Below are 14,185 nucleotides of genomic sequence, written 5' to 3'. Positions count from 1 at the left end.
GTTTTGACAATGTTTGATGTGGTATTCTTTTGGCAATAATCTCACCAACCAACATTTTGTTATCTTAATATTAAATTACTATTTCCTTTACATGACCACTCTTGCATCTACTTTTTTTTTTTTTTTTTAATTTAGCTACAAAAAATAACACTTGATGCTGTAGAAGCATGCTGGAACTCTGTCTATAGCTTTCTTCTTTTCCCTGGGGTATGTTGTTTTTTCTTATTATGTTGTCAGAAACTCTCACCACTGTCAAGAACTTGATAGTTCTTTTTCGGAGTATTTCTTGAGTGCATCATGTAGATTCATTCAGGATGGAAAAGGCTTCCAAGTTCATTGAGTCCAACTATTAACCCAACACTGCCAAGTCCACCACAACACCATCTCCCTGAGTGCCACATCCTCATGACTTATAAATGCTTCCAGGGCCGGTGATTCAACTACTTCCTTGAGCAGCCTGTTCCAATGCTTGACAACCCCTTCTGTGAATAAACTTTTCCTAACAGCCAATTTAAACCTTCCCTGGGGCAACCTGAGTGTGCTAAGGCTTTAACTTTGCGGTGTCTGTTCAGCTTACTTGTATGAGGCTTTTGGAACCCTTCTCATTGGTTTTGCCAATGTACAGCAGTGCATGCCTATGCAAGCCTTTAGTTCTGAGCTGGATAACAATTTGTGCTCTGTGGTTCTGTAACACTTCCAATAGTTTGCCGACTTTGGCCTTTAATGGGAGTTCTCATCCCAGCTCCAACTTCAGTGGCAGAATTAAAAAACCATATATTTTTTTTTTATATTCTTTTTTGGAAGAGTAAGAAAGAAGAAAAGGCCAATAGCTGTAGACATTCCCTTTTCACTAACAGGGGCAGTTCCCTCAGTGCAATGCTCTAGTAAAAAAGGAAGACTGGGGTATCTCATGCTAAGTGACTACAAAGCAGTGGAGAGTTTGTGAACAAGGGTATTGTCTAGTCATTCCTTATCTATAGGTTATTTGGTATGCAAGTATTTTGAGCACTGCAAACAATCTGAAGAGATTACTTATATAATCTTTCTACTCTTCTCTAGGCTGCACTGTTTTGCTTTAATACTGGAAACCTTAATGTGTCCTTTAGAGCCAGTCAACCGTCCTCTTTTGGCAGTAATACAAAAGAGGGAATGTACCTGTTTTTTCAATACTTGCTGTCTACAAATTTTTGGCTGTGAAAGGGTCCTGGTATAATGAAATCATGTATTGTTGAGTCTTTTTTTGCTTGCAAAGTTGACCACCATACAGGGCTATTGTATCTTCGTTGGGATTTTACATTTTAGGTGCTTGTTGAAAGTTTTGATGGTATTCATTTGTTTTTAAGAAATGGAAGAAGCACAGAAGACACACAACCCTCACTGTCCCCACTGGATGAGGGGATACCAATGCCTTAGCCAATGTCATATCTACGGGAAGTGCACTGACATCTTCAGTTCTGTGTCAGGGCCCTTTTATTTTTTTTCTTTTTTTTTCTTTTTTTTTTTTTTTTGTTACCTTGATCTGTTTACAGGATTTTTCTAGACATGACAAATGCCAGGTCTGTTGTGCACTTCTGCCCACTGGAGAGTGGACCTGTCGTGAACCCCAGTTCATAAAGTCCCAGAATTTGCCTGAGGTAGACAGGATCACATCCACCTACAGGATGATTGGCTGTACTCCCTCCATTCCAGAGGTTCTTATCAACAGCTTCATGATAACAAGGAGCTTTTGTGATGTGCGGTCTGTATGGTGTTTTCCCTAGCACCTCATGCATGAGACCACAGTTTTCACTGGCAGTGACCTGATAAGCATTTTAGTCTCAAGAACCCTTTGCACAAGGCAAAGATTTAAAAGGCATATAAAATTGTCTGTTACTCCAATTTCACCTCTAAAGAAACATTTATCAGTTTGACAAGACTCCAAAGCAGAAGGAAAGACAGGTGGTGATAGAATGTGTATAAATATTTTGAAACAAGCAAGATGCATGTAATTTTATTTCACTTTTCCTACAAGGATTCAGAATAGTGAATGCCTTTGTGTTGGTAGAAATCACGTGGTTCTTCTGAGAACACTGAACACTAGCACAGTCATGCATGACAACTGGCATGCCCAGCTGAAAAGAAAGGCATTCACTATTCTGCCTGGAAAAGAATATCTGGCGTAATGAGTTGTAATTATCTGGAAGGTCTTGATTAGCAATGGACATTACATTACATTTGAAATGCAGAGTGGACACCAAATAATGGGGTCTGCTTGACTACTGCTGCATAGTGACTTATTGTCCTCTTCCCCCTTCCAAGGGTTAGGCCATCACTTGTAAGAAAGTCATAAGGAAAGCTGCAGCGTTGAGTCACACAAGACAAGAAAGCGAAAACCACAGTCAGAGGTTGCACTGTTCAGACAAGTTTAGGTGTTTTGAGAGGAAAACCGCTAACTTGAAAGATATAGAATTTTAAAAGTATAAAGAAAAAGATCAACGAATGACAATTCAGCATTAATGGGGATCTCTTCCAGCAACTGCTGGATGATTTGATTCCTCAGAAGCTGTTCCTCAGGTGTTTTATTAGGGGTGCTGACAACACAAATGCTTAGCCTAGAAGATCCTTAAATCACATCTGTCTTTTGTATGTGCTTGTATTGTGTTTGCATGGTGAGGTTTTGGTAGCAGGGGGACTACAGGTGTGGCTTCTGTGAGAAGCTGCTGGAGGATTCCTCCATGTCCGGCAGAGCCAATACTTGGCAGCTCCAAAGATGGATGTGCTGCTGGCCAAGGCTGGACTAATCAGAAATGGTGGCAACACCTCTGTGATAACACATTTAAGAAGGAAAAATAAAGGTCATTGTGCAGATGAAATTGTGGCCAGAGAAGAGCAAAGTGAGAATATGGGGGAGGAACAACTCTGTTAACACCAAGGTCAGTGCAAAAGGAGGGGAAGGACGTGCTCCAAGGTCCGAGATTCCTCTGCAGCCCATGGTGAGAACCATGGTGAAGCAGGCTGTCCTCCTGCAGCCCATGGAGGTACACTGTGATGCTGAGATCCACCTGCAGCCCATGGAAGAGACCAACACCAGAACAGGAGGATACCCAAGACAAGACTGTGAACCCATGGGAACCCCATGCTGGAGTAGGCTCCTGCCAGGGACCTGTGGAGAGAGGAGCCCACACTGGAGGACTTTGTGGTAGGACTTGTGACCCTGTGGGGAACCCACATTGGAGTAGGCTGTGCCTGAAGGACTGCACACTGTGAAAAAGTGACCCACATTCCAGCAATTTGCAGAGAACTGTTTCCTGTAGAAGGGACCCCATGTTGGAGCAGGGGAAGGACTCCTCTCCTGAGCAGCATCGGGAACAGTGTGTGATGAATTGACCACAAACCCCATTCCCTGTCTCCCTGTGCCATTGAGGGGAGGAGGTAGAACTGGGAAGGAGGAAGGAGTGAGGAGAAGGTGTTTTTAAGATTTTACTTCTCCTTTTACTTCTTACCTGCTCTGATTTTGTTAGTAATAAATTCAGTTAATATCCCCAGTTTGAGTCTGTTTTACCTGTGACGGTATTTGGTGAGCAATCTCTCCCAGTCCTTATCCCAGCCCATTAATTAGTTGTATTTTCTCTCTCCTGCCCATCTGCAGAGGGGAGTGAGAGACTGGCTTTGGTGGGTGCCTGGCATCCAGCCAGCATCAACCCGCTACGGTGCTACAACAAAAACCCTGTGATACATGCTTGAAGAATCTCTGCATGGCAAAACAGTGACAAAGACAGGGCAATGGTTACTGTGTCATCATCCCAAAATCCGGAGTATGGGGCAATGCCATGCAGAGTCATATAACAAATAACTAAGCAGTCAACCGGGCTTGCCTGGGCTTGCTTGGAGTCCATGGTGCCACTACTACTGGAGCTGGTGATAAAATCACTCCTTGAAGGTTCAGGAGAAAGAACCCAGGGAAAGAGTCAAAAAAGAGTGTCAAAAGCAAGGCAATAGGAAGAGAAAAGGGAACAAGCAGCCTTCCAGAAAAAAAAAAAAAAAGGCAGCCTTCCAGAAGAAAAGCAAACACTAATGATGCTCAGCTACAAAAAGCCTGGAAGACACTCAGCTAAGACAACAGAAGAGCAGCAGCAATTTGAATGGAAAAGCATAGGGTCTTACACATGTGATAGGACCTTTTCTGTGACAATGTATTTATCAAGTTTTCCTATTTCTTACACATTTTACAGGAGAGAGTGATGTATTTGATCCCATCTTTTAAGATTGTGATTGGAGGGACTTCTTCAGACATGATCTTAAAATTTGCAATCATAGCATCAACAGTTTTATTAGAATAGTAATGCTTGGAGACATAAATCTTATACTCTAACAGCCTTTCCACAAATTAAAAACTGTTTTCTCCCAATGTGCATTTGCCAGATACATGTTCTCATGTATTTGTTCAAGAATCATTCATGTTTCTTTGTCTATAGAGGTAGAAAGTTTTTAAGGTTTGGTACATCCTTATTAATTTTCCATGAGAGAGTTGACTCTGGGACTCAGAAGGTGCAGCGGATTGCCATCAAACTTATTTCATGACCACTGAATATCTGGCTGCATTCATTTGCCCTTGCCAAAGGTGAATGACAAGAGCTTCTTGCTGGGGTTCCCTTTTCAGAGAAGTTCCCTGCTATTGCCATGGTTTCCCTCAAATAGTTCCATGACAATCCTACAAGAGCAGACAGGCTAAATCCTACAAGTATCCATCTAGTCTGGTGTCCTCCTTCCAAATATTTCCAAAATTTTGGAAAACAGTGCAAAAAACTACAATGATCAGATATGGAATAACTTGTTTTCCAACTTAAACTCTTCCTACTCAGTAATATTTGGATATTTTATTCTAAGGCTAAAGTATACAATTTTCTGTCTCCTGGGAATAATTTCATTCTTCATTTTTCCAGTCCTTAATCTCCTTTCTATTCATATGAAGAAAAAATTGTTTTAAACCTCTAAATTATTCATTCTCATTACATATTTCGAAGTTCAATCAAATGTTTTATGAAAATTAGATCTGTCAGTTCTGCATGTTCCTTACTATAACTCCATGTTTCTTCTTGCTTTGTGAGATATACTATAAGGTCCTGATTATCTTTCCTATTTTTATACTTTCAACTGTAATGCTTTCTTAGTTTGGAAATCCCAGTTGTCTTAGGCATGCTTTCCACAACTATTTATAGCCTATCTGTAATCATCAGAGCCTTTGTTTCCATTGGATTTTAAACTAGCATGTCACTCTGTATTTTTGTTAAATACAAAAAGTGAACAGTGACAATTTACATGAGTTTTAGCCACAAAGCCCAGCTGACAGAGGTAATTTGGACAACATCAGGTTGAACTAATGGTTTGTTGTCCCTCCCCCTTCTTTACCATCTCTCTCTGTTGCCTTCAATTTTTAAAAGTTTCATTTAACCTCTTATCACATCAGTCCGGTATTTCAGAACCATGGACTGTGTTGACAGTCCTCTCAACTCGACTAAGTGGATTGTGTTTCATGAATTTTGTCACTTCGTTTGCTCACTGGTTTTTGTCAAGTTACTGAGAAGCGAATGCAAAACAAATTACTAGATAGCACTTCAGTAACCCACTTCCCCACATCTATCTTAGTTTTCATGCTATGATGATAAATCATTGATTAATTCTATGATTTGGGTTCTGTCTCTCAGATGCCTTGGTTTTCTGAATAGTGGTGCTGTTGTTTCACACCTCAGTGGCTCAGGTAACGATGTTCTTTTGATTCACACCTCAGGGGTTCTCACTAAGGTACTTTTTCTAACAGGCTGGGTAAAAGGTCCATAGAGTTCTAAATCCAAGATGCCACAGGCTCCTCTTCCTACATATAAAACCTTTGTTACCTTAAGGAGGAACAGCACTATTTCTTGGATCATTTGGAATTTGTAGCATTGTACCTACAAAGTGTATGTAGGCAGTAGCATCCAGTATCACTAAATAGACTGTGTCACTGCAACAAGCTACTAGAGAGGCTGTGCCTTTTCTTCTAGTGAAGACACAACAATTTTCATTATGTGAATACAAAATATTTACTATCTAAAAATGTCCAGTGATGGAATTAGTTAATATTTGCCCTCAATAAAAAAAATAAATCAGATATTTAACTTATTCCTTGAATGAAAAAAATTAAATACATGCAGGATATAACAATAAATAAATCCTTGCACACACACACAAAAAACCACTTTCCTGAGCATCATCTGAAATATCAAATGGCAAGATGAACAAATTATTGTTACTCTACTGTTACTATTAATTTTGAAAAGTAACATGGTATCTCACTTTAAAATACAGTAGATAAATATAAACAATCTTCCTTTTTCCAGAAAAGAAATTCTTTTCCACAAGGACTGAAAATGATTACTCATACAAAATACTTCATAGTGCAAAATGAAAACTCTGCAACTGCAGGCGTACTTTAAATCAGCTTGCAGATAGGCCGAAAGATGAGGAACTTATTTTTATGTAAATTAAGTGCTTGCATTTCAGGTAGAACCATCCCTTCCTCCTCGCCATATTAATTTTGAAATTAGATTAAATAGGTCATCAAATGTTTTTCCCAAAGCAGTTAGCATTCTAAAATGGAAGTGTTGTCTCAAGGCTAGAAACACAAGTACACTGTAAAACAAAATTTTGTTTAATGAATTCATAAAGTAACAAGGTTTGAGACACGCTTCCAAATTTCATCAAGTCATCATTTAGAGGGGCTCTGAGTCACAGCCTGTATAAAAACTACTAAGAGACCTCTCTTAACTGGGTAGTACAAATGCTCTTTATTCTCACAAAACTCCACACTGCTCAGTTCCACTACTCAATTTGCTTTCTTGTAGTCTAACTGGGCCCAGACAATGGTGGCGTTATGTCCAGAGGATGGCCAGTCACAAGCAGTGTTCCACAGGGCTCGGCATTGGGGCCTGTCCTGTTTAATATCTTCACTGACAGCCCAGGTGATCAAGCAAACCCTCAGTCACTTTGCACCAAGTTGTGCAGAAGTGTTGATCTGCTGGAGGGCAAGAAGACTGCAAAGAGATCTGGACAGGGTGGATCGATGGGCTGAGGTCAGTGGTCTGAGGTTCAACAAGGCCAAGTGCCAGACCCTGCACTTGGGTCAATAACCCCAGGCAGTGCTACAGGCTTTGGGAAGAGTCACTGGAAAGCTGCCCAGCAGAAAAAGACCTGAGGGTGCTATTAGACAGCAGCTGAACATGAGCCAGCATGTGCCCAGGTGGCCAAGAAGGCAAATGGCATCCTGGCCTGGATCAGTAACAGTGTGGCCAGCAGGACAGTCTACCCTGTACTCAGCACTGGTGAGGCCACACTTCAAATCTTGTGTACAGTTTGGGCCCCTTGCTACAAGAAGACCATTGAGGTCCTGGAAAACATCCAGAGAAGGGCAATGGAGCTGGTGAAGGATCTGGCACACAAGTCCTATAAGGAACAACTGAGGGTCCTGGGGGTGTTTAGCCTGGAGAAAAGGAGGCTCAGGGGAGGCCTTATCGCTCTCTACAACTCCCTGAAAGGAAGGTGTAGCCAGCTGGGGGTCGGCCTCTTCTCCCAGGCAACCAGTGGTGGGACAAGAGGACATAGTCTCAAGCTGTGCCAGGAGAGGTTCAGGTTGGACATCAGGACAACTTTCTTCACTGAAGGGGTGATTAAGCACTGGAAAAAGCTGCCTAGGGAAGTGGTGGAATCCCAGTCCTTGGAAGTATTCAAAAGGCATGTGACAAGAATTTTTTGTTACTCATTTGTCACCTCTACTGTTTTACAAACCTCCCCTATATGCCATCACAATCCTTTCCTCAAAACTAAGACTCCTTAAAATAGAAGCAGCTATACTTTTGTGAGGGTTGAATGAGTGGACAGTGGGGTGGATTGAGAACTGGGTGAATGGCAGATCCCAGAAGGTCATGATCAGTGGCACAGGGTCTAGTTGGAGACCCGTCATTAGTGTTGTCTCCCAATACTCAACACTGGGTCCAGTATTGTTTAACTTGTTCAATGACTTGGATGAAGGGACAGAGGCCTCCTCAGCAAGTTAACTGATGACACAAAGCTGGGAGGAATGGCTGATACCCCAGAGGGCTGTGCAGGCCTTCAGAAGGACCTCAACAGGGTGGAGAGATGGACACAGAAGAACTTTCTGCAATTCTACCAAGGTATACACAGGTTCTGGCACCTGGGGAAGAATAATCCCCTGTACTGGGGGTTGACCTGATGGAAAGCATCTCTGCAGAGAAGGACCTGGTAGTCCTGGTGGGCAAGCATCTGTCCATGAGCCAGCAGTGTTCTTGTACCCAAGAAGGCCAGTGGGATGCTAGAGTACATGAGGAAGAGAGCACCACTAGCAAGTCAAGGAAGGTGATCCTGCCCATCTATTCAGCCCAAATGGGGCCATATCTGGCATTCTATGCCCAGTTCTGGGCTCCTCAGATCCAGTGGAGGGCAACAAAGATGATTAAGGGACTGGAACATCTATCTTATCAGGACAGGCTGCAAGATTTGGGCCAGTTCAGCCTAGAGAAGAGACAACTGAGAGGTGACCTTATCCATGCGTACACGTTTTTAAAGGGGGCTGCCATGAGGATGGAGCCAGGCTCTCCTTTGTGGTCCCAAGTAATATGACACGAGGCAATGGGCAGAAACTGATACACAGGAAATTCCACCTGAACACAAGGAAGAACTTTACTGTGCGGGTGACTGTCCACTGGAAGAGATTGTCCAGAGAGGCTGTGGAGTCTCCCCTACTAGACATACTCAAGAACCATCTCAGCACAATTCTGTGCCATGTACTCTGGGATGACCCTGTTTGAGCAGAGATTTGACCAGGTGACCCACTGTGGTCCCTTCCAACCGGACCGTTTCTGACATTCTGTGATTGTGTTAAACAACAGCGTTGGAATCTGGATTGGCCGCTTTGTTTTAAGGCAGACGAAGCGGGGCTTCACACCTCTGGTCCCTCCCTGGCCGCTGCCCGGCCTGTGGCGCGGACGCGCCCGTCGGTGCCAGGAGCGCGCCCGTCGGTGCCAGGAGCGCGCCAGCCGGTGCCAGGAGCGCGCCCGCGGCCCCGTTCGCGCCGCGCTTCCCGCGCCGCCGCCCGCACCGCGCGCGAGAGCCGGCGGGCGGCGGCCGCGGGCGCAGCACGCGCTCCCATCGCCCAGCCCGCCTGCGCCTCCCGTGGCGACGATCCCGATCCCGATCCCGCTCCGGCCCCACCCGGCGGCGGAAGTGGCTCGAGGCGGAGGGCGCCAGCTCCTTCCGAGGTCGCAGGGCCGAAACGGCGCTTTCGCCTGCAGGCCGTTGCCGCCCACCTGCCCGGCGCCACCCCGCATCGCCCCGCACAGCCAGCAGAACCGTCGCCGCCATCGCCCTCCTTCCCTCCCCCCTCCTCTTCCGGGCCTCCACGGCGTCTCCTTCCCCGGCTTCCGCACTGGCTCCGCCTCCTCCTTCCCCGGCCGGGACGTATTTTGCCGGGCGGGGGCGCTGGCAGTCCCGGCAGCAGGAGCTGTCGCTGCCGCCATCGCTGCGGGACGGTTTCCGTCTCTTCAGCTCCCCAACATGGCAGCAGCGGCGGGAGGCGGCCGCGCACCTCGCAGGCCGGCGCTGCTGACCCCTCGCGGCAACGGGGACCGCACCGTGTTCCTCTTCGATCGGCGCCGGGAGCAGGCGGACCCGGACGAGAAAGTGCTCCGCTACGGCAAGGATAACTACCGCGCTTTCCGCAGCGCCGTCTGCCAGGTACGCGGCAGGGTGGGCGGCGTCGGGCGCGGCGGTGCCCCTGCTCCATGTGTGAGGGACCGTCCCCGCGGCGCTGGGGTTGGGGGGCGGGCGGGGCGGGGCAGGGGTGTAACAGCGTGCTCGGGGGTCGGACTTTGTTGCCGGGACAGGTGGGTGGCCACGGAGGAGAGACCGCGGTCGCCCCGTCGGCGTCGCCTTTCTCCCGCACACCGAGAGGCCGGTGCGGGGCGGCGGCGGGCGGCGCGGTGGGAGCAGCCCCTGGCGGCGGGCGGGAAGGCAGCGGGCGGCCCCCGAGCGCCCCCGCGCGGGGAGCGGCGGCGGCGGGCGTGGTGCCGCGCTCCGGAGGGTGTTCGTAGCTGACCCGGTGGTTCGTATTCGGTCGCAGCGCGGGCTCGGGCGTCTCTGAGGTCTCTTCCAGCCTAAGTGGCTCTGTGGCTCTGTGGCTCTGTTTCTGCTATCCAAGGTGTTGGTGATACGCGCCGGTCGCTTCCCGTCCTCGGCGATGGCTGCCATTTAAATACCGCGTCTGGCGGCGCCTTTGCCGTGTTCGTGTCCTTTCGCTTCTTTTTCCCTGTCGTGACGCGAAACGAAACTCGCTTCGTCTTCACAGCTCGGGGAGGTGGAGATTGTTTTCTGCGTACGGGCTGTTTGCTGTAGTTTGCTGGTGCCACCAGTGGGCATCGCCCATTTCCGTTATGGTTTCGTTTTCCGAGCGAGTGACAAATGCCATAAACCTGTTAACTGCCTGCATGTTTTACCATGTGAAATGCGCAGGAAAATCAGCTCTAGATTTTGTACTAATTTAGTCTGATAAAAAAATTAATTTTAGTTTCTTTATCCAATATAATTTTCACTTAGTTTTCTAGCTTGTAAATTCTGTATTTTATATATAGATGGGATATAATAAATACCTATTTTTACATTTGAATAAATAGAATTATTTCTAAATTTTATGAAATTTATCGATTACTTATAAGCAATATAAATACTACATAATCTATCATATTTATATGTAATATAACTATATCATGATGAAATATGTAATTAATATAATTATGTGTAATAATAAATATGTATATAATATTGATAAAATATTTATTGAGAAAAAATAAATATAATATAAACTGTTCTGTGTCTGGACAGTGTTTAATGTAATGGCTTCCTACTGTGATGGAAGCTTTGAGTTACCAATATCAGCAGGAATAGCTGTCACCTGCAATTGCCTCCTCCTTGTACAGTTCTGTTTCAGTATGCAAAATAGCATATCCGTGATCCGGTAGAGGCACTGAATCTTAAGGCGGAGTCACCTTCCCTAGAAGTGTCCAGAAAAGGAGTAGCGGTGGCACTTTGGGATATGGTTTAGAGAGTCTGATGTTGCTCAGTCAGGGTTGGACTTAGAGGTCTTTTCCAGCTTTTTGATTCTGTGATTCTGTACTCAGAAGTAAAGTGGTTATGGAGTGTTAGCGCAGCCCTTGGTCTGATCAGTGCCCCTAAAGACTGAAAGGAACAAGTAAATGAATGCAGTAAAGACATGAGTGCACTTTATGCAGTGTAACATCTGGAGAAGTAGACAGTGGAGTGGGTTCATGACCTTCCATGGGTTTGTATTTCCTGTGAGTAATTAGGAGTATTACATAATTTTCCCCAAGAGTTTTCTTAATGGATCCTGTCCCAACTGTACCTAGCAGATGAATTGCAAGAATACTTCATATTTTCAATAGTCGAGCAAATATGTGGATGATGAACCCACCCCTCTTTTCTCTTAGATTTTGTAATTAATTGATGGGCTGAGTTTAACAGTAATTTACAATTTGTTCTAGAACAGAGTCTTGTCTTTTCATGTTTTTTTTTAATATATACTGCACACTCCAGTGACTTAATGTTTCCATGCATCCTCATGGTGTTCAGTAGTTCATAGAAGTTTTGGCATATTTGCAGTTTTATAAAGAAATAAGCCATCATCACCAGCTGTGACACATCTCCGGTGCAAACAGCTTCGGGGGTTTCTTAACCTGAGATGAAATTTTGAAGTCACTACTTTAATGCTTTTAGGCAGACTTCTTGCATGGGCAGCAGAGCGTTTGAGAAGCCTGGTGCTGCAAAGCAGACCTTGCTGTGTTTGAATATGGTGCCTGTGAAAGTAAAACTTTCAAATGTGTTTTTTTTAATATGTTTAATATCACAAGCCTTATCACCAGTTCTGGTGGCTGTTTTGGGTGTTAAGGATAATAGGGTCTGTGCTCTTACAAACTTAGGCAGCAAGAACCTCAGCTGATCATTCCCTTAGAGAAAGACCTTCTCCAATAATGTGTTGACTGTGAGTGCAGTCAGAGGTGCCTCTGTCACTACTAGTTTCAGTGTGATGACTCTTTGCGCTTTGGGGCTTTCATCATCTGACATGTGGGACATCTGACTATGAAAGGATGCTGAGGTGAGTGGATTGACACGACCAGTAAATGCTGGTACAGTGAAAACTGGACAGGAGGAGGGTTGAGATGTTTGATATCTCATGTCTCCCACACCAACAGTATACAAATTCTAGTTGGACTTCTGGAAGAACATTCTGGCTTCTCAGTGCCCCAAGAGCTTTGTAAATTGTGCTTCTCTGAGTGTTGTACTCCAAAATTCCCAATTTCTGACATTTTGAAAGTTGCAACTAACTACTTTCAGGAAAAAGTGATGAATGGGTTCAGCGGCTTGGGACAGACTTTCCTAGCTTCGTGGTGCTGAAAACGCTGCAGGGAATTGATGAAAGCTCAGGAAGAACAATTCTTTTGTTACGCAGATTTTGAGTTGGTTCAGACTAAGGTGAAGTGGAATGTTGTATTCACTTTTCGACAATTAAAGCTGTTAGATACTGTCAGACTGCTTGATTGGGCAATTACCGTGTATGCAGTAGTGTTGTTTTCACGGGTCTCCTGTCTGGTGGCTCAGCTTTCAATGGACTTTCATTGGCAATTTGTCATGCAACTGAATGATGTTACTGTGGCAGCAAAGGTGCTCCCACGTTTTCCAGTCTGCCAGCCTGGGCTGTGAACGTGGTCATGGCTGACAAGGATGCCAGAAATATTAAGCTGTTGGAACTATTTATGTTGTGAACATTTTCCTGTGGCACAAGAGAGTTCTTTTGGATAGAATTGGATGTGTACGAGTCAAATCCTGCAAAAAAAAATGAAATTAAACCTGACTGCAGTGTGTAATGTTCCTGAGTTGAAAATACTTGAGTACCTGAAGGCATGGTCTTAGGCTACTACTTCTGAGGCTTAGGGGTTTTTTTCATAATGCAGAGAGAAGGTATTTCAAAATAACTGATTCAGCCACTTCAGAGGTTGATTTAGGAGCTGATGCATGTCCTCTCTGTCTGTTGTCATATAGAATATTCCTCTGTTATTACTAAAATATTCTTTACTAATTTTTGAAATTCTGGAGGTTTTTTTGAAGCAAATATTTTTTTACTGTCCCCTAAGCAGTTAATACATGTCTGTGTAGTTGGAAGTGTCTTTATATACTGATAAATTAGTCTTTCATTCTCTGTGTTGCAGGAGGGAAGATTTAGGAAAAAAATCTTATAAGAGGGTGGAGCATAGTTAGTCTTCATTCTTCGTCCTTGTAGTGATAATTAAGAGGTTTCTGCTTTAGGATTTAAGAATAGTGCTAGCTTGAGGATTCTGTTTGTCCACTCTTGAGCTTATGTGGATCAGTCATATAATTTCAGTCTACAGAACCATGAAGTTTTGAGGTGAATAAGTGGGTTAAATACTGTGTTTTGCTTCTTCTTGCCAGTACTGTTTCTTGTGCACCTTCTTGTTGTCTTCCATTAGGTCTATGCCCCACTGCTTGTCCTGATCTTTAGGGTAGTATTCAAAAATACTTACTGGCGATAAGCAGAATGGAGCTAAACTGTTGACACCTAATCTGAGATTCCTTGCTCATGTTATCCAGGTACACAGTAAAGCTGAAAAGCTTCAGTTTGTTGCTGAGATGGCAGAAATCCTTCAGGCACTTAGAGAGGTCACACTCCTTTTAGGGTGGAAGGGTGTCTGTGCTGGAAACTGTAAAGAAGTTTTGCCAATGTGTGAAGGGATTTTTGAGAGGCTTTGACGTGAACTACCAATGTGAAGAGAGTTAATGGTACTAAGATAGTGTTACTGCTTATATAGGAACCAAACTCATTGGTAAATGCTTCCTTAGTTCTTCTGAAACTTCTTGTTGTTGTGATCTCCTTGTTTAAAAAAAATATAGATCTGTAATCTGTATAAAAAGCAAATATCTAATTTAAGTAAATATTCAAAAAACAAATATCACAACAAACCAAAATATTTTGCTTTTAATCTTTTGCCATATGCTTTTGTTGAGGTTCCCATTGTATCGTAACCTATTTACTATTTAAATAGATTCTTTTACCAGTCATATAAATTCT

General features: G+C 44.2%; 1 protein-coding gene across 1 annotated transcript in view; it reads left to right on the top strand.

The window, feature by feature from the left end:
• The first annotated feature begins 9,490 nt into the window (after positions 1-9,490).
• Positions 9,491-14,185, top strand: part of SMCHD1 (structural maintenance of chromosomes flexible hinge domain containing 1) — a 69,880-nt gene continuing 65,185 nt past the window's right edge. The window contains exon 1 of the mRNA XM_069004557.1: positions 9,491-9,765. Within this exon, the coding sequence (XP_068860658.1) occupies positions 9,586-9,765 (180 nt within the window). The 5' untranslated portion in view covers positions 9,491-9,585. The remainder of the gene's footprint in view (positions 9,766-14,185) is intronic.

Source organism: Aphelocoma coerulescens, chromosome 2 (genome assembly GCF_041296385.1).
Source record: "Aphelocoma coerulescens isolate FSJ_1873_10779 chromosome 2, UR_Acoe_1.0, whole genome shotgun sequence".
In the NCBI taxonomy this organism is placed as follows: Eukaryota; Metazoa; Chordata; class Aves; order Passeriformes; family Corvidae; genus Aphelocoma; species Aphelocoma coerulescens.
The sequence above is the reverse complement of the archived record's forward strand: the minus strand, read 5'-3'. Positions and strand labels throughout refer to the sequence as shown.